At 45.0% G+C, this 18,346-nt stretch overlaps 1 protein-coding gene across 6 annotated transcripts in view; it reads right to left on the bottom strand.

Annotated features, from left to right (window-relative positions):
* The window catches only part of MGAT5 (alpha-1,6-mannosylglycoprotein 6-beta-N-acetylglucosaminyltransferase), a 329,395-nt gene that overhangs the window by 134,206 nt on the left and 176,843 nt on the right, over window positions 1–18,346 (bottom strand). For all 6 annotated transcript variants that reach the window (XM_034654457.1, XM_034654459.1, XM_034654462.1 and 3 more), the window contains 2 exons: window positions 7,692–7,768; window positions 6,531–6,620 (listed from right to left, as the gene is read on the bottom strand). In XM_034654457.1, the coding sequence (XP_034510348.1) occupies window positions 6,531–6,620; window positions 7,692–7,768 (167 nt within the window). The remainder of the gene's footprint in view (window positions 1–6,530; window positions 6,621–7,691; window positions 7,769–18,346) is intronic.

The raw sequence follows: 18,346 nt of genomic DNA, 5'->3' as shown, positions 1-18,346 counted from the left end.
CTTCAAGGAGTCTTAAAAATACATATTGAAATACTTGTGGATCCTAAGACTTTTGGAATTTGCTTCAAAACAATGGGCCAGGGGAGTAAATGAAAAGATACTGGCCATGAATTGACAATTGTTGAATCTCAATCATGGGTACAAGGGAGTTTGTTACACTCTTCTTTTTCCTATGTCTGAAATTTTCCACAGTAAAAAAAGTTCAAAACATAATGTTGCAGCTATTTTATTGGTATGCAATAGGAATTACAAATGACAGTGTTTAAAAGTTTGCAAAACACAAGTTGGAGATGACTGCACGGAGGCCCGGTTTGCCATATGCGTTTCAAGGAACCAAGAGGTGCTGTATGGGGTTTGGCAAATCCTGTCATTTGCCCTTCTGATGTTTGTAAGACGACAGCCCGAGCGCGAAGTACAAGGAGCAGTGATGCAGTACGTGAAACTTACAAACAGGAGGGGCCACCGAGAAGATAAACTTGGAGAGGGGAGGGTCTGAATGGGCAGGACCGAGAGATCAGCGAGTGCGACTGACAGACTCAGGGCTGTTTAAAAAAATCCATTTTCTAAGGATGCATTAGAACTCAGGTATAAGAGCAATGAAAACACGTGGATGAAAAAGGTACAAGGAAAGGCTGAACTCATAGAGTAAAAACAGGCTCATCAATCTCTGCTACCTCCCTTACTGCCCGGAAATGATTATCTCGCAGGAGGGGAATTCCCGATCTCAACTGGCCAGACCTTTCAAAGGTATGTGTTGGTATTCTCAGGCAATAGTCGAAGGATATTTTTATTTTATTTATTTATTTATTTTTAAAGATTTTATTTATTTATGTGACAGAGATAGACAGCCAGCGAGAGAGGGAACACAGGCAGGGGGAGTGGGAGAGGAAGAAGCAGGCTCCCAGCAGAGGAGTCTGATGTGGGGCTCGATCCCAGAACGCCGGGATCACGCCCTGAGCCGAAGGCAGACGCTTAACGACTGCGCTACCCAGGCGCCCCTCGAAGGATATTTTTAAAGTACTGCCTGACCCATCCCCAAATGTTAGTTATGTTTCTTCATTCGGGTTTTCTCTTGCAACTGAAACAGTCAATTCTTCATTGCTGCCCACTCCGACAAATTAGTCTATGCAACAACATTTCCAAGTTATCTCTAGCAGCCAACACAGCCCATAAATCCAGATCATTGTACTGGTTATTAGGATTTCATTTCATGCTCGCATTCACAAACATTTAAGCTTTCAACCTTTGCTGTTAGGCATTAATCTTGGCATTAATCAAGGGATTAAGTACGCTGAATTTAAACTCAAGGTTAATAGCATGCTCAGCCAATATTAGTTTTACATATTGCCAAGGAAAACAGAAAGAGGCAAAGACCCTTATGCCTGTTGTTCCTGAAATATAAGACACAGATTGATGAGGAAGGCATGAAATTGTTTCCTTTGTTCCTTCATGAGGGACTCACACACACGCACATAAGCACACACACTCATTCGTCCGGTCCAAACTGGTGTCTGAAGCAACAGCTTGTATATATCCTAAGCTCTGGCAATCAATTGCCGGGCAATTTGCTTATTTTCGATCAACTATACAATGTGCAATAGCAACAGAAGTGTTTAAAAAAACAGCACGAACAAATTAAGACGTCTAGAAGGGCACGACAGTTGCTAGAGTAATTGTGTAAGGAGATAAAAATATGTGGGTGTCAGGTGTATCAGCACCATCTACCAGTGTAATAGCAACAGGGGTAAAGAAATTCATTCCAAATTTCATAAAATCTGTTAGCGGTAAAAGGCTCTGCAGAGGGCTTAGTTAATATACCTGAAACAACGGCAGAGTAATTACTTTATAGAGCCTTGTCTCTGTAACAGGAGTAGTTACATGGCTCGCAAAAACAGATACAGAAAATAAACTGCCCGATGATCTGGAAATGCACGGCTGTCTAATGAATCATTCATTCACTCCCACCACCTGGAAAGGCTGAGCACCTGGCTTTCATGAGTTACGTCCTCAGGAGAATCAGTGTTGTGTCTCTTTTTGGGGGGAGGGTATCAAAATTCTGAGTATTCGAAAACTAGCCACGAAGATTCATTAATGCAAACTAGCTAAATCAGAGCCATATTTCAAACACAATAGGTCTGGAGCACAGAACTGAATGCAAAGCTAAAGGCAATAAATCACTTACTTACCCGAGTTCACTTTTTCTTTCACATGAAGGGGCAACAGTAATGCAAAGTGGCAGAAACGAGAAGCCCTTAGCCTTTCTGAGCCACTCTGATTTGACTATTACTCAGGGTTGGGGGTGGGGGGTAAATGAGATTGTGTGTCTGAGGTGTCTGGCATACAGTGGAGCTCAATAATGTGTCATTCTTCTCTTACTGTCTTCCACCCAACAAGGGCAATGGCTGGACTCACACCATACGCAGTCCCGGGTCCAGCGTCAGGCACATCGCAAGCATCCTCAGGTATAACGTAAGGGGAAAGAAACACTGCTGGCTGCTCCTTCTGGGATTTACCAAGAAAGATGCGTAGACTAGAGTTGGTGAGGGTACAAGCAGAAGTTCACAGCCCTGTAATTCAGTGGAAGTTGGCACACAGACAACTGAGAGAAAGAAAAAAGAAGGCTGAGTGCCATTCCCTAGGACTGGGCGGAATCTCAATGCCTGGATTCAACTGGTGACTGACCATCGTTACTTTGTGGCTTTTTTTGGTTTGCTTCTGTTAAAGTCCTGAGGTTAAACATAAATGGAAACCAGAACTGGCTCTTCCTCACGGAAGAGAAAATAATAAAAGTGACTGGTACACCTGTTGATGAAGAAAATCAAATGAAGATGCCTCTCTTCGGGGTTTTCCCAATGGCAAGAGAAATCTGGCGTAGGACACACAGTTAAGTCTAGTAACAAAAGGAGGAAGGTTTTAAGAAAAAGCAAGAGGGAAAACAAAGCATAACAAAAACCCAGACCAAAAACAGCACTATGAAGACACGGATGCTGTCCAGGATTTAAAAAAAACACTAGCACAGAATTAACTGGCTTTAAAAACTACCTCTGGTCATTTCAGATTAATGGCGGCAGGGGCACACTGCTGCCCCACAGATCCAGCTCACAGCTCCAAAGCAAACACAAGCGTCATATGCAGAGAAAAGTCAGTGGGAACAGCTGCGTTTCTACACCACCAGAAATCAAAGGATCTAAAATTAAATTAGAGTTAGAACGAGAAATTCATTCTAATTGTAACACAAAATCAAGTTCCCACATAAAATGACCCCCCTAATGGTCCTCAAACAATGACAACATCAAAAAACGTAAAGCCGTCAATTGGGTTCATTGAGTGCCATCTATCTGTCCGGCTCACGCATGTTCCCACAGACACTCAGGAATCATCACAGCAGGATCCTTTAAAAACAAAGTTAAAACCAGTACTTTATAAAGGAAGCACGTGAGGCACAAAGAGGGTAAGTAACTTGTCCAGAAGTAGTGTTTAGAAAGCATCAGACAGTGTGACCGCAGGGATGAGGCTCTAAGGCAGTGCTTCCCACCCAAGAGGCCACAGTGCTGAGATTCTCCTCCAACTCTTAGAGTACCTATTAAGATGCTACCATAAAATGCAATTTTTTAGAAGATTTTATTTATTTATTTGAGACACAGAAAGCATGAGCTGGGGGAGAGGCAGACGGAGAAGCAGAGGGAGAGGGAGAAGCAGGCTCCCCACTAAGCAGGGAGCCGATGAGGGACTCGATCCCAGGACCCTGGGATCATGACCTGAGCTGAAGGCAGACACTCAACCTGAGCCATGCAGGCGCCCCAAGAGGCGATTTTTTTTTTTTTAAGGCCAGAGTTTCAAGGTTATTTTCAGATTTAAACTACAAAAGAAGTTCCTAGTTCTCTCTGCAGGGAAACTCCCTCCACCCTGTTCTGGCTCCACTACCTGCATCCATTCTTCCTCTTCCATCAGGCTCGTCCTGAGTGCACATCATCACGGTGCCAAGGAAAGGAGTTCTCGCCAATTGTTGACATCCAATGAACATAACAGACGTTTGATAAGTGATAACTGAACTGAATTCAGCTGAACAAAGAGAAAACCCTGATCATCTGCATAAGAAGAGAGAGGGAAAGGCAAAGCACGCACCATTCCACACCTTGGAAGGAGGAAAAATAGTTACAGGTTCTGCAATGAGACATGCGGGCTCCAGTGTTAAGAGCAGATGATGCCTCACACCTTTCCACAGCCCCGTCTGTCCCACATGCACCACAGGCTCCCTGTTCTCATCTTAGCCACATCCTTCCTCCACTGCGAGTGGGGTTGGGCGGCAGCTTCACAGGAAGGGAACTAGGTCACAAATAATCTCAGTCCCTTGCCATCTGGACCGTTCTCTCACACCTCTCCGGCTCTCGCTCGGGAGACGGAGGGAAGGCTGGAGTGGGATGTAATTCTCTAGCTGTATCTCAGCAGTAGGCCCAATGTGAAAAGTCTCAGGAAGGCGTGAAATTAGCCCAGTTTGTCAATCAGGGAGCACAGTTGGACTCTGGCTAAATTCTATCAAATGGAAAGCGGAAGGACACTTTTGAAAATTGAGGAACCCTTTCCTCGGGGCAGGAAAGGTGCTTCTAAGTGACTTCTCACTGGAGCACAGGTTCACCCAGGGCCCCAGGCCTTACTCCTCCGGAGAAGGAAACGAGAAGGTGGGCCACAGGCTACCCCAGCCAAAAACACGCTCAAATAAATGCAACAGAATTAATTTGCCAGCAGCCTGCTAATGAAGAGCTTCACACACCCAACTCACTGTGCTTTTAATTTCCAAGAGATAATGTAACTATCATTAGCTCTGAGGCCTCTTCATGATGACCACGGGGGTGGCCATGGTACAACCATACTAAAAAAAAAAAAAGAAAAAGTCTGAGTGGCTCTCAAAAAGGAAAGAAACATAAAAGGAAAGGAAAGGGACAAACCCCACAGAATTCAAGACCACATGCCCTGTGGAGATACTAGTTTGGTCTCCATCCTCAAAAGCTGCCCCCTGTCCCCCTGTGACACAGAGGAGAGGTGCCTGAGTCTCACTCAAAAAATTATGGCAAAAGTACGTCATTAGCCTCAAAATGGAGGCATTCTCTTAGCCGCGTGGTAGCACGGGAGCTGTTATAAACTACTGGTCAAACAGCAACAGCACACCACAGTGTACACCATCTGAAATTAGCCAGCACCCTTTTCACAAGCACCTAGGGCTGCCTTTGCCCATCAAGGGTGGAGGGGAAGCCAACTTCTGATTCCGTACTCAGTTCTTCCCCTGGACTTGCCCCAAACAGTCTGAACTCTGCCCCACCCCCTCCATTTTCCTCAAGGTGAAACGGAAATCATCGAAGCATGTAACACACAAATTCCTTGTGGCCTATAACATGTCCTGCAACCCTTAAAAAAAAAAGTTACTATTTGAATTTAAGGGTAGAAATGAAAATAAGGCTCAGCTAAAAAGGCTAAAAAAAAAAAAGGTTAAAGTCAATAACTCAGCTTGTAAGAAATAGCTAACTCCTCCAATAAGCACATGACAAACACGCTCAACATCACTGATCATTACGAAAACGCAAACCAAACCGCAATGAGATACCACGGACAACTGTCAGCATGGCTACTATGACGAAACAGAAAACAACAAGTGCTGACAAGGACGTGGAGAAACCAGAACCCTCATGTGCATTGCTGGTAGAAAGGTAAAACGGAGCCACTGCTTTGGAGAAGTTTGGTGGTTCCTCAAAAAAATAAGAACAGAATTACTGTATTATTTAGCCATTCCATTTCTGGATATACGCCCAAAGGAACTGAAGCAGATTCTTAAAGAGTTATGGGTACGCCCATGTTCACACGGCATTACTCACAATAGCTATAAGGTGGAAGCAACCCAAGTACCCATCAACGGATAAATGGATAAGCAAAAGGTGCAATAAAATACAATGGAATATTACTCAGCCTTGAAAAGAAAGGAAATTCTGATATGCTTTAATATGGGTGAATCTTGAGAACATCAAGCTAACTGAAATAAGGCAGTCACAAAAAGGCAAATACTGTATAAACTATACTTACAGGAGTAGTGAGAGTAGTCAAAAATCAGAGAGACAAATTAGAATGGTTGTGTTCAGGGGCTGGAGGAAGGTGGGAATGAGGAGTCACTATTTAATGGGTGGATTTCAGGTTTGCAAGATGAATTGTTCAGGATACGGATGCTGGTGATGGTTGCATAGCAATATGAATGTACTTAATTCCCACTAACTGGTCAAAATGGAAAATTTCATGTTACTTGTATTTTACTGGATTTTTTTTTTAACCAGGGGAAGAAAATGTAAATAGTTACATCAGCTTGTTTTTTCCCTCAAAGAAAAAAAAATCATCCTACTTAGGAGCAGGGGAAAATAATGAAGATGGGAACCACCAGTCCACCATGTAAAAACAATACACATTTCTCAACTTTTCAAATTCCAGGCTCAGCTGCAAAACTGACTAACCACACCTTTCCACATCCCAAAGCCAAAGAAGGGACTCACCTCACTGAGGTAAATAAAAAAAGAGCAGGTGGACCCATCCACTCCGTAATCTGCGTAGCAGGGATCCGAGCGCCACATATCTTTCATCCACTGAAATGATAAGAGCCAGGTAAGGACATCGATAAGCAGCCCGTTACAGGGCACCCCACACATCCGCTGACAGAGAAGGCAAGGGTATGAAGGGCAAGGAGCAGTGAGTGGCTCAGACTGGGGCCTGCGGCTCAGGGTCACAGAGCTGAGGTCAGGACACCAGATGCCCAGTTCCCAGATGAGCCACAGGGAGACACTGGCTTGAGTTGGGCCTTAGCAGAGGTGCTCAGGGTACAGGAAGGCTGCAAGACATCTCGGGCAATAAAGCCCATGACAGACAGTGGCCAGGGGACTTTTATCAAGAACAAGTGCCTAAGGGGATCCTTGCCCCCCTGACCATCAAAACTCCTTCAACCCAGAAAACTACAGTTTCATGAGCTCCAATACCAGGCCTGGAACAGAAAGTGTGAATGCAGGCATGCAAGGTGTGTAAGGCACGCATGAGTCCCCAACAGGAACCATGCAAATGCTTCTGGGGTTTGGTCTCACCATCCTAAGCATATATTAGAACGGAGACTTCTCTCTGAAAACTGCTGAGCAGGGGAGAAGTCTCCCTCAGGGCAGGCCATATAAAAAGGATTTAAAAAAAAAAATGTTAAGAGTGAAAGAGTGTCCAAGTGTCTCTGGTTACTCAGCTGCAAATGCTAATGTGACATTTAAATTACAACCTGGAGAGCTCATGGCAGGGGCATGGGGACCGGGGGAGAGGAAGGGGACTCTACATAATGGCAGCCCCTTGTCAATGGCCCTTGAAGGGTCACCTGCTGGAGGCTGGGAGCCAGGGGAAGGCAGCTTCAAAGACACAGCAGGCTCCCGAAGTGGCCCAGGCTCTTTCAATCTGACCAGTTAGAGCCATTGTTGACTAACCCCATGGAGCTGGCATAAGCAGACAAGGGTTGTCATGGCCACAGCCCCAAACTGGCAGGATTGAGGCTCCCCTGAAATGAGCTCCCTTAAAGGGCTTGCTTGCCATCTGTGTTACTGGGGAGTTACAGACAGGGGAGGGGAAGGAGGAGGGTATCGTTGCACACTGAAGATGAGGGGAATGAACAGACATTACTTCTGCCTTACCTTGATTTTCCCCTCGCAGTGGGGGTAGCCATCCATAGGAGGCAATACACATTTTTCTTGAGCTCCATTGATGATATCTATAAAGATGAAAGAGAACAAAGGATACCATAAAGTTCACGAAACACAAACCTAACATCCCTGCAAGCAAGGGGCAGAGAAAGAAACAGAAAAAGGAAGTCTACTCTGGGAGCCATGCTCTGACCCATGGAACCCCTCCAGGAGGCCACAGGTGCAGCTGGTCTGCAGCAAGGACCCGACCCAAGGATAGCTCACCTGCTGGATGGCCAGAGACCTACAATGCACGTGGCCTCACAGGAAAGGATGAGTTACACCAACCAGAGCGCTTGCTGGGAAATTTGCAACTGGGCAACAGAATCCACACAAACGGAGACCAGGTAATGGAGCCATGAGGTCGGGAGGGACCACCAGGTCTGGCAGGGCCATGCTAGGCTACGCAGACAAACTGAGGTCAGGAGCAGCTTCAGGACATGTGCTTGAGCTGAGCCGCCGACTGAAGACAGGCAAACAGAACTGATGTGCAGAGAAGTAGAAAGCCACCAGACACATCTGCGAGGGACAGCTCCTATGGACCTGGTCCTTGAACTTCTGAAGAGATCTCCTTACTGCTTCAAATACTTCCTCACAGATCAACTCCCCTTCTATTAGCTCTCTCAAGTGGACTCCTACTCCTTTTGCCGACAGAGTCAAAACTAAAAAGAAACTAAAAAGCTTACCTGTTTAGTGGTAGACAGTAGACAAATAAGTAAACCACTGAACAACAGTGTAATAGACATTATGTTAGGGTGGGCCAAGGGAAGGACACCCACCCCAGTCTCTGGGCTAAAAGAAGGCTTCCTGGATCTAGTGACATCTCAGCTGAGAAGAGGAAGCAAGAGTGCATCAGTCAAGGGGTCAGGTAAGGATGGTGTCCAAGGAACTGGGGAGGCTCCAAAGGCAGGGACTCACTGTGAGTGGAATGCAAAAGTGGGAGGTACTGAAATGGTCAGGTAGGGTCCAAACTGGAAAGGCCTCCAGCAAGCGCCCTAATAAAGACTTAAACCTTTAAGCTAAGGGCACGGCAGAGCACTGAATGCTTTTAAGAAGGGAATGGTTAAGATCAGACTGATGTTTAGAAATGATCATTTCAGCTGGAAACTGGGACAACTCTAAACCTACATCCTTCTCTTCGGGGACCAACAATATTTTCCAGACATGCTTGGAAAATGTCACCATTACTTACTGCCAACAGTTTTCTATACAAAGCGCTCATGAGAAATTAGATCCCAAGCTACAGTATCATTTGACAGTGGTATTTAAACAAGGTTGGTAGCTGCTGGGGCTAAAACAAAAGCTGTACCTGTCCTTGAAAATTAGTTCTTTTGACAGTCTGAAACAGAGACTCGTCACCTCTTGATTTGGCGTTTTCATGAACATTCTACTTGCTTTGTGGATAACTAGAGCATAAAATCGATATCCTCCTTATCATGGATTGCAGGCAGTGTCACTTAGTAGTTAACATGGAAGATACTTAGCTTGTCAGAGCCTCTGCTTTTCCGTCTGTAAAACTGAAATAAGTGCATCTCTGTTTTATCCAGCTCTTACTCAATAAGTTAACATTTGTAAAAAGTCTAGTCTGGCACTGCCCATAGCTGACTCTGACCACAGACTGTAGTAGGTACTTAAAAAGTTGGCATTTGCTATGTAATTCCACACAACTTACAATCAATTTATCTAGGAAAGCAGTATTTCAAAAGCACAGATCTTCTAGAAATGCCTTCTCTGGGTTTCTGAAATGAATGCAGGCTTGAGGTGGTAGCTCTCCCTACAGCCCCCACTGCCTTCTCTCTCACTTGTAAGGGGACAGCCAACTCCAGAACCCACTAACAGATGCCCCCCGAAGAACAGAGATACTTTTCAATGACTGCTGACCATATTTTTGTTTTGGATTTTGCTTGGCAACAATTTACTAAGCAAATAAGCAGCATAGGTTCCAAGAAAGTAAGCAGAGTCTGACACAGCTTGGCGTTGGGGTAACGGGACACTGAAGGGGGGCTTAGGGAGAAATGCCCGCCTTCCTCTCCACACTCGGAGCACTATTCTAGTGCCAGGCACTCAGAGCCAGAAATCATGGAGACTAGGGACTACGGAGGTGGAGGCGTGGTAGCATGGGCTGAAGAGAGATCACTGGCTGGTAAAATAAACCAGGGAGTCTGGGAAGACCTCCCATCAAAGCCTGGTCACTGACAGTGTGGGTCCTTTTCATAAAAGACTTTCAAAGAATAACAATCTGTTATGCCAAGAGTTGGCAAACCTTTTCTGCCAAGGACCAGATAGTAAATATTTGAGGCGTGAGAGGCCACATTGTGTCTGCCCCAACTACGCCACTCTGGGTATAGCAGGAAAGCAACCACATACAATAGGGGAACGAATAGGTGTGGCTGTGTTCCAATAAAACTTTATTTACAAAAACAGACACGGACTCCCTATATTTGCTATGCTAACAGAGTCTCAAAATAAGCATCCTAGTTTTTGCAAAGACCTGCTGAAATGACTTTTTTGAGGACATCTGCAGGCATTCCTCGGCCCCTACCCCTACCCTTTGTCCACCTGGTTAACACTCCTTCTTAACGACCCAGTTGAAGATTCACCTCCTTAAGAAACAGGCCTAACCCTTCCTTCCCATGCCAAACCATAATTTAGTTAGGATTTAGTGCTGTCTTTCTGCTCAAATCTCTCCACAGCTGTGAGAAATCCCGTTGTTTCCTCCACACGGCTCATCTCCCCTTCTAGGATGAGGATGTTGTGGGAAGGTTACATCTGCCCGCTCTATCACCAGGCACTCGGTAAGTGCTGGCTGACTGAATAAACACACATCTTGGGCCTGCTCCACCTCCCTGACTGATTCTTCAGCTCAGGGAGAACGAGACTAAGCACAGAGACCTGTGCTAGACCCAGGTTTTTCCTTCTCTTTCACCTGGCAGCTTGTCAGCTAATCCAACAGGGTTCTCTCGGCAGTGCCATTAATTTATGACCAATTCTCTCCCTTTGGTTACACAGTGATGAGTTTGAATAAACAATGACGTCCAAGAAGTGGAGTTAAATGGCTTAAGGCTCTGGGGTAGGAGGCATCTGTGAAAGGGGGAAACGGGAAGTGCCAGCCTTCCTAGGGAGGGGTGAGCTGCTCCCTGAGTCTGACCACCAGTAATCTCACTGCCAGTAAACTGAGCAGGACGCTCCAGCACCTCCCACCTCCTGAGGAGTTTCAGCACATCTCAGAGGGCAGCTCCCCATTTTGTTTTCATCACAATGACAAAAACTCAGTAAATAATGTCTTTATTAGTACTACTGTGCACTCAGAAGTCTTTGCTGCCTAGAGAAGAGCCTCCAGTTTGAAGTTTGGTTAAAAAACAAAAATTCAGGCCAAAAAAGATCAATGTTACAGCTTTTCAGGGAAGACTTAGCTTACTGTACATTAAGCCCCTTCAAAAGGAGACTGGATTCTGCCACAGTATGTTACTAGATGATTCTCCCTACCATTCACCCAACATTCTTCCAATGTCTTTTTTTTGGTAATGGTGAAAGGGCAAGGGGGAAAAGGTGTTGACAGAAGCAAAGACGCTCAGCACTTCCTGCTGTCGAGGACTCCGTTTCGTCCCTTACCCTTTTCAACCTGCCCAAGCTGTGTCTTTCACCAAAAACTTCGTCTCTGCACTGATTCTATGGCATTGTCAACAAGGTATTACACAGAGGGCACACTGCCTTGGTGTGCAAATCCTGTTGTTTTATCAGTCATCTGGACCCGCATAGTGCAGGAGGGGCTCGAATACTGGCTTTAATGTAAGAAAACACTTTTCTTACAATCAAAGATGCTTACGACTCTGGAAAAACACGTGTGCAGGAGGATCAGAAGTGACAGAAGAGCTCATGAACACACACAGAGTGGGTGTTCCTGCCAAGGCTGCAGTCAAGTTCTCCATGTGGAGACAGTCCCCATGTGTGCACACATGTTGACAGAGGGACGTGCTGAGAATGACAGTGGGATTCATTCTTTCTTTCTTTCTTTCTTTCTTTCTTTCTTTCTTTCTTTCTTTTCTTTCTTTCTTTCTTTCTTTCTTTCTTTCTTTCTTTCTTTCTTTCTTTCTTTCTTTTTTAAAGATTTTATTGAGAAAGAGACAGGGAGAACAGGGGGTGGGAAGGGGCAGAGGAGAGGGAGAAGCAGGCTCCCCACAGAGCAGGAAGCCCAATGAGGGGCTCAATCCCAGGACCCAGAGACCATGACCTGAGCCGAAGGCAGATGCTTAACTGACTGAGTCACCCAGGTGCCCCAACACACAGAGGATTTATCTACTCATGCTTCCCCCGGCTCTGAGGAAGGAAGGAGAGAGCAGGGTGGGCAGAAGCCAGTGGTACAGGTGGGTTCAGAGATGATGAGAACAGAAACGTGGACCAGGAAACGAAGGTGGGTGATAACTTCCCCTGAGATGTTACCTGCCTTTCTAAGGGGGTGGACACATACATGATCACGTTTTATATTAACCGCACCCTCCTGAAAAGAAAGGCAGTTACCTCATCGTATAGCCTGGAAAGGAGAAACTTTAAAATCCTCCGCAGCCACCCCCAAACCCAGCCCACGGTCACCAAGAATATGCTGCCTGCTGTGTGCTGAAATGTTAAGGCCAGATCCTTGCAACGAGACATGGTCTGTGTCCTCACGGAGTGCATCGTGGCGTGGGGGAGGAGGGACCTCACACAACAGAGCGAGACACACATTAGCCGAGCCCACCTGGAAGGCAGGACAGGCCCCCTTGTGCTGGGGCCCAGCACCCAACACACCACTTGCCACACACCAGCTCCAGACTATTCTTTTCATCAAATGAACGAACAAATGTAACAAAGGGAAGAGAAGCTCAAGTTCCAGAGGAGGGGAGAGGGGAGAAAGTAGCACAGAAGAAAGTACCTCACTCAGAATCACTGCACCAAGAATGCCAAGTTCGGGATTACACACCAACAGATCTGCGGGGATTTGCGACCCACATGAGAAAAAATGGCAGGAAGGCACGGCAGTGAAAGAAGATTTCTTTCTGTTGCAGGGAGGTGACGTGGCCTACCCCCACATGAGTTACCAGTGTTCATACCTTACTGGTATTTAAAAAGACAGGCTTACTCTGGAAAACAGTATGAAGGTTCCTCAAAGAGTTGAAAATAGAGCTACCCTATGACCCGGCAATTGCACTACTGGGTATTTACCCCAAAGGTACAAATGCAGTGATCCAAAGGGGCACCTGCACCCCAATGTTTATAGCATCGGTGTCCAAAACAGCTGAACTATGGGAAGATCCCAGATGTCCATCGACAGATGAATAAAGAAGATGTGATATATACATGTAAAATGGAATACTACACAGCCATCAAAAAATGAAATCTTGCCATTTGCAATGACGTGGATGGAGCTAGAGAGCATTATGCTGAGTGAAATAAATCTGTCAGAGAAAGACAATTATCATATGATTTCACTCATGTGGAATTTAAGAAACAAAACAGAGGATCATAGGGGAAGGGAGAGAAAAATAAAACAAGATGAAATCAGAGAGGGAGACTCTTAATCATAGGAAACAAACAGGACTGCTGAGGGGAGGGGGGTGGGGGGATGGGGTAACTGGGTGATGGACATTAAGGCAGCCATGGGATGTAATGAGCACTGGGTATTCTATAAGCCTGATGCATCACTGAACTTTACCGCTGAAACTAATAATACACTCTATGTGAATTAATTGAATTTAAATAAAAAAATAAAATACTAAAAAAATAAACAAAAAATAAAAAAAATAAAAAGTTTTGTGAGATCTGATCTGAAAGTATTGTGAACTATCCTGATGCATTTTAAGTCAAATACAAGATCCACTGGGTACCGTACAAAGATACCTTTAGCTTTTAGCTGCCCATTTCAACACATATACATGGAGAGGCAGGCTGTCCTGTGTCTTTAAAAACACCAACTATTTACTGTGTAGCCTCATGAAACACCTATACTAACTATTTAAAGTTAATGATAACTACTCCCTACTGCTGAACAAAAGAGATCAAGAAATTTATTTATTTTTAAAGATTTTATTTATTTATTTGAGAGAGAGAGAATGAGAGAGAGGGAGAGAGAACACGAGAGGGGGTTGGGTCAGAGGAAGAAGCAGACTTCCCGCTGAGCAGGGAGCCTGATGCGGGACTCGATCCCAGAACTCCAGGATCATGACCTGAGCCGAAGGCAGCGGCTTAACCAACTGAACCACCCAGGGGCCCTGATATCTAGAAATTAAAAAAAAAAAAAAAAAAAAAAAAGCTGGGAGCCCAGTGTNCCTTAATCTCAATTGTATTAATGCTTCTAGGGGGCACCCCACGTAAGAAGCCTGAGTCCATGACCTTGGGTGATGATGATAAAGTGAGGAGGTGGAGGGGAGGCAGGGAGAGAGAGAGAGAGAGGTGTTCATAAGTGAGCCCCACACAGAAGATAGTTATTTCAGAGTGAAAGCTCCCAAGAAAGGAGCTTCCTTTGTCAAGGCTCACTTTTCCATGTTTTAATTATAGCAAAGATGACTAGTATTAGAAATGGCACTTTTCAAGTGTAGAACACAGTAGAACATGCTTGTTGAACAATACCATTAACTTTGTGTCTAGAACTGAACATGCATCTGATAGGTGAAGGGCATCTGATTCCCTCATAGCTACTTTATAGGGATGGGGAAGAAAAGAAAGAAAGAAAAAAGCAGAAATGGTAGTTAAAAAAAAAAAATCTCAGAAACCTCAACATGACCATCTGTCCACCCCAGGAAATTTTAGGGAAGGATCTGAGGTCCGTCTCCTGGTCCAGTTCCTTTGCCAGCAGCTTAGATAATCATCTTCAGGAGCGAGGGCTCGATTCCACCCAAAGGCACCCCACACATATTTCCTCTCAAAAGATAAAGGGTCTCCAGTGATTGCATTTTGTGTGTAGGACAAGGCAGTATTTCTCTAGAAACACCTGATAGGAACATGCAGCCGCTGTTATCAGATGGCCCTTGCTGAGCGCCCACGTGTGCACACCAGTGGCCCAGCTGTTCTGCGCCAGCTGGGAACAGACCCCATCTCTGTGCTCTGCCTGGAGACTGGAGACGAGGCTCCTGCCAGCACTTCCATCAGCTGGCCTTGCTTCAGGAGTTAATAGCAATAAATCAGACAGAAATTAGCCATAGTGAAATACAATCTCCCATTAAAAATGACCTCACCAGTCATTCTCAGCTTGGCAAATATTCATTTAGGGCCACTTTACATTTGCATTATAAAAAAAGTGATTTAATTTCTATAACTGAGTCATTCCAGTCCCAGGGTTCACAGAACAGGAAGCTCTCTGCCCACCAAAGGAGCTGGGGACCAACAACAGGTAATGGGCTTAACTCCCTCACAGACTCCCAGGGACAGATACTAGGCACCTTGAAAAGAATTGTTTGTATTTCGTATGTATGTATGTATGTATGTATGTATGTATGTATGTATGTATGTATGTATTTATTTATTTTTAACCTAGGAACTTAGAAATACAATCATTGCACCAAAAATTTTTAAGGTTGCAAGTGACTTCTAAGGCCTATTAGCGAAGTGTTGACTTTTCCTGATTTGTAAAACCAAGGTTTACAGAAATGAAGTGCTGTGTTCATTCACTGATTTTAGAAAATTCATGGAGAATCTCCCATACACAAGGCATTCTGCACGTTCCACCCAGGCCTCTGTCTTCTAGTCAAGATGATCTCCAGCGCACTGTCTGTAGGTTTTAAAAGGCACACCACTGGGGCGCCTGGGTGGCTTAGTGGGTTGAGCATCCGACTCTCGATTTTGGCTGGGGTTGTGATCTCAGGGTCCTGATTATACATACAGCCCCACATCCAGCTCTGCGCTAAGTGGGGAGTCTGCCTGTCCTTCTCCTTCTGCGCTTCTCCTAACTCTCTCCTGCTCTTTCTTTCAAATTAATTAATTAATTAATTAATTAATTAATTAAAAAATCTTCCAAAAAAAAAAAAAAAAGCACACCACTACCATCAGCACACCTTCATGTTCTGCACAGGGAATCTCAAGAGTCAACTCTGAAGGATGAAATGACAGATCCTCACTCCTCTCTACGCCTCCAAAGGCCTCGTGGACTTGCTCAGCACCCAGAGCTGTAGTACTGCCCATGTACAAATACTGTGGACGTAATGGAAGTCGATGAGGAAATCATATTCAAGGTACAGTTTCTCTGTGTACTTTTCAAGAATGAAATCAATACACAAAAAGAATGAACTTGTAAGGACTATGAAAACACAGTAACAGCCAAATAACCCTGGATTATTTGTGCTTCCTTTGGTCATGCCATCCCTCACCTTTTTTCTTGATTATCTGCCAAATAAAGTTTTTAAGTCAGCATCAATAAGGTTTTCTCGGTTCTTGGAAAAATAAATTAGAAAGGGAACCTAGTATTAAGATTTTCAGTATGAGAGGCAGAGTCTATAAGAATATCTCTCTCTCTCTCTCTCTTTCTCTCTCTCTCTCTCACACACACACACACACACCACCCCTCCATTCTGATAACCTCCCAGGCATTCCTATTGATAAAAGCATATCCGATTTCTAGGAATGTTCAGGCAAAAGATGGTGGGTATCACACACCTAGGAGCACATATGCAGAGTGGGCAGAAAACCTGTCATTCACTAGAAGAAAGCTTACCATCATTAGTCATCAGGGAAATGCAAATCAAAACCGCAGGGGGTTACCACATCAGTATCTCTTCCAGTGAAAGAGTGAAATCATCAAAAGCTCAGCGAGTAACAAGTGTTGGCAAGGATGTGCAGATATCAGAACCCTCAGACCCTGCTGGCGGGAAGCTAAAATGGTGTGGCTACTTTGGGAAGCAGGCTAGAAGTTCCTTAAAAAGTTAAAAATAGAATTACCATCTGACCCAGCAATCCCACTCCAGGTATACAACCAAGAGAAATGAAAACATTTTGTCCACACAAAAACTTACACATAAATGTTCACAGTAACATTATTCAGAAGAGCCAAAAGTGGGGGAAAAAACCCTAATCAAGGGATAGACAAAAGGTGCCATATCCATGTGATTGAGTATATTATACAGCCATAAAAAGTAATGACATAGATTCATGCTACAGACATAGATGAACCTTAAAAACACTAAACTAAGTGAAAGCAAGCAGTCACAAAAGACGACATACTATATAGTTTCACGGGTATGAAATGTCTAGAAGAGGCAGATCTACCCAGAGAGAAGGAGATGAGTGGTGGCCGAGGACTGGGGGAAGGAGAGGTTGGGGGGTAGTGAAAATGAACAGGGATCTCTTTCTGAGGTGATACAAATGGTCTAAAAGTGACTATGGTCATGTGGCTGCACAACTCTGTAAATATACATAGAGCCACGGAACTGTACACTTTAAATGGGTGAATCGCATGGTCTGAATTCCAGCTCAGTAAAGCTGTTCCCAAAACCACACAAACACAAAAAAGCCTGCCACAGGCTCACGCAACAAAATATTGTACTTACATGACCAAGTCTGTGATGCTTTTAGAGAAGTGTACACAGGAACACAAAGCCACCTTTATCTTGAGGGAGTCTAGAATGTAACTAAAGCTTGCACACTTACACGCCAGAAAGGGTAGTTCACACACTGTGCAACACAGTAAGTTCCGGCAACACGGTCCTCAGACACGCAGGCAAGGAGAGGAAGAAGCTGGACTTCGCGGCCCATCTGCCACCCTCCCAGCTCTAATCGCCCCTCACACCACCGCCCCTCACACCACCGCCCCTCACACCACCGCCCCTCACACCACCATAACATGGAGCTGAACACCCGGCCACCCTGTTAGGGCCTCTCCTGCAGCTTAGCGGGGGCAGGGCCATGAGGGGGCAGGCCTGGACTGCTTGCTAGTGGGTTATCATGTCAAAGAGAAGCCATCCTGCCTCCTTGAGCACTGTGTTTTGGGTCTCTTTGTTACAGCAACTTAGTTTGCACCTGAAGTAATCAGCAGCCAAGTGGTATTTTGGTCAGGCTTCAAAGGACAGCCGGGAATATTCAGGAGGGAAAGTGAGAGAGGAACAGGCACAGAAAGAGCCAACACAGACAGAGTACCGGCTCCACCCTCCTTCTGTAATTCATTGCTGTGCATTATGTCACACATCATCCTCCCAGGAACCCCAAGCAATAAATGCACGTTATCCCCATTTCATAGTAGAAGGCACTGAGGCCCGGAGAGAAGTAACTTAGCCAAGGTCACAGAACAAATCAGGTCTTCTTGATCCTCTCTGTACGTTAAAATCACTTGGGGAGCTTTTAAAAATGTACCCCACCCTCCCGAGATTCTGATTTAAACGGTCTGGGGAGTGGTTCACCCACTGCCCCTTTTCACGTTCCCTTCACCTCAGGTGATTCTTATGGGCAGCCACTGTGAGGGACCAGAAAAGAGTAAATGTTAAAATAAGGTAGCGACACTGAAGAAGAGGAAAGGCCAGAAACAGAAAATGGTTTTTTATCTTATACTCCAACTCGCAGAGTGTTCTACTGAGAAAACACATCCACCCCCAGTGGCTAAGCGTAACCGATTAGTCATCAACGTCTGAGCGGGTGGGGAGAGTGGAGGG

The sequence above is a fragment of the Ailuropoda melanoleuca genome, chromosome 2 (assembly GCF_002007445.2).
Source record: "Ailuropoda melanoleuca isolate Jingjing chromosome 2, ASM200744v2, whole genome shotgun sequence".
Classification (NCBI taxonomy): Eukaryota; Metazoa; Chordata; class Mammalia; order Carnivora; family Ursidae; genus Ailuropoda; species Ailuropoda melanoleuca.
Note: the sequence above shows the minus strand (reverse complement) of the source record. Positions and strands in the feature narration are given on the sequence as shown.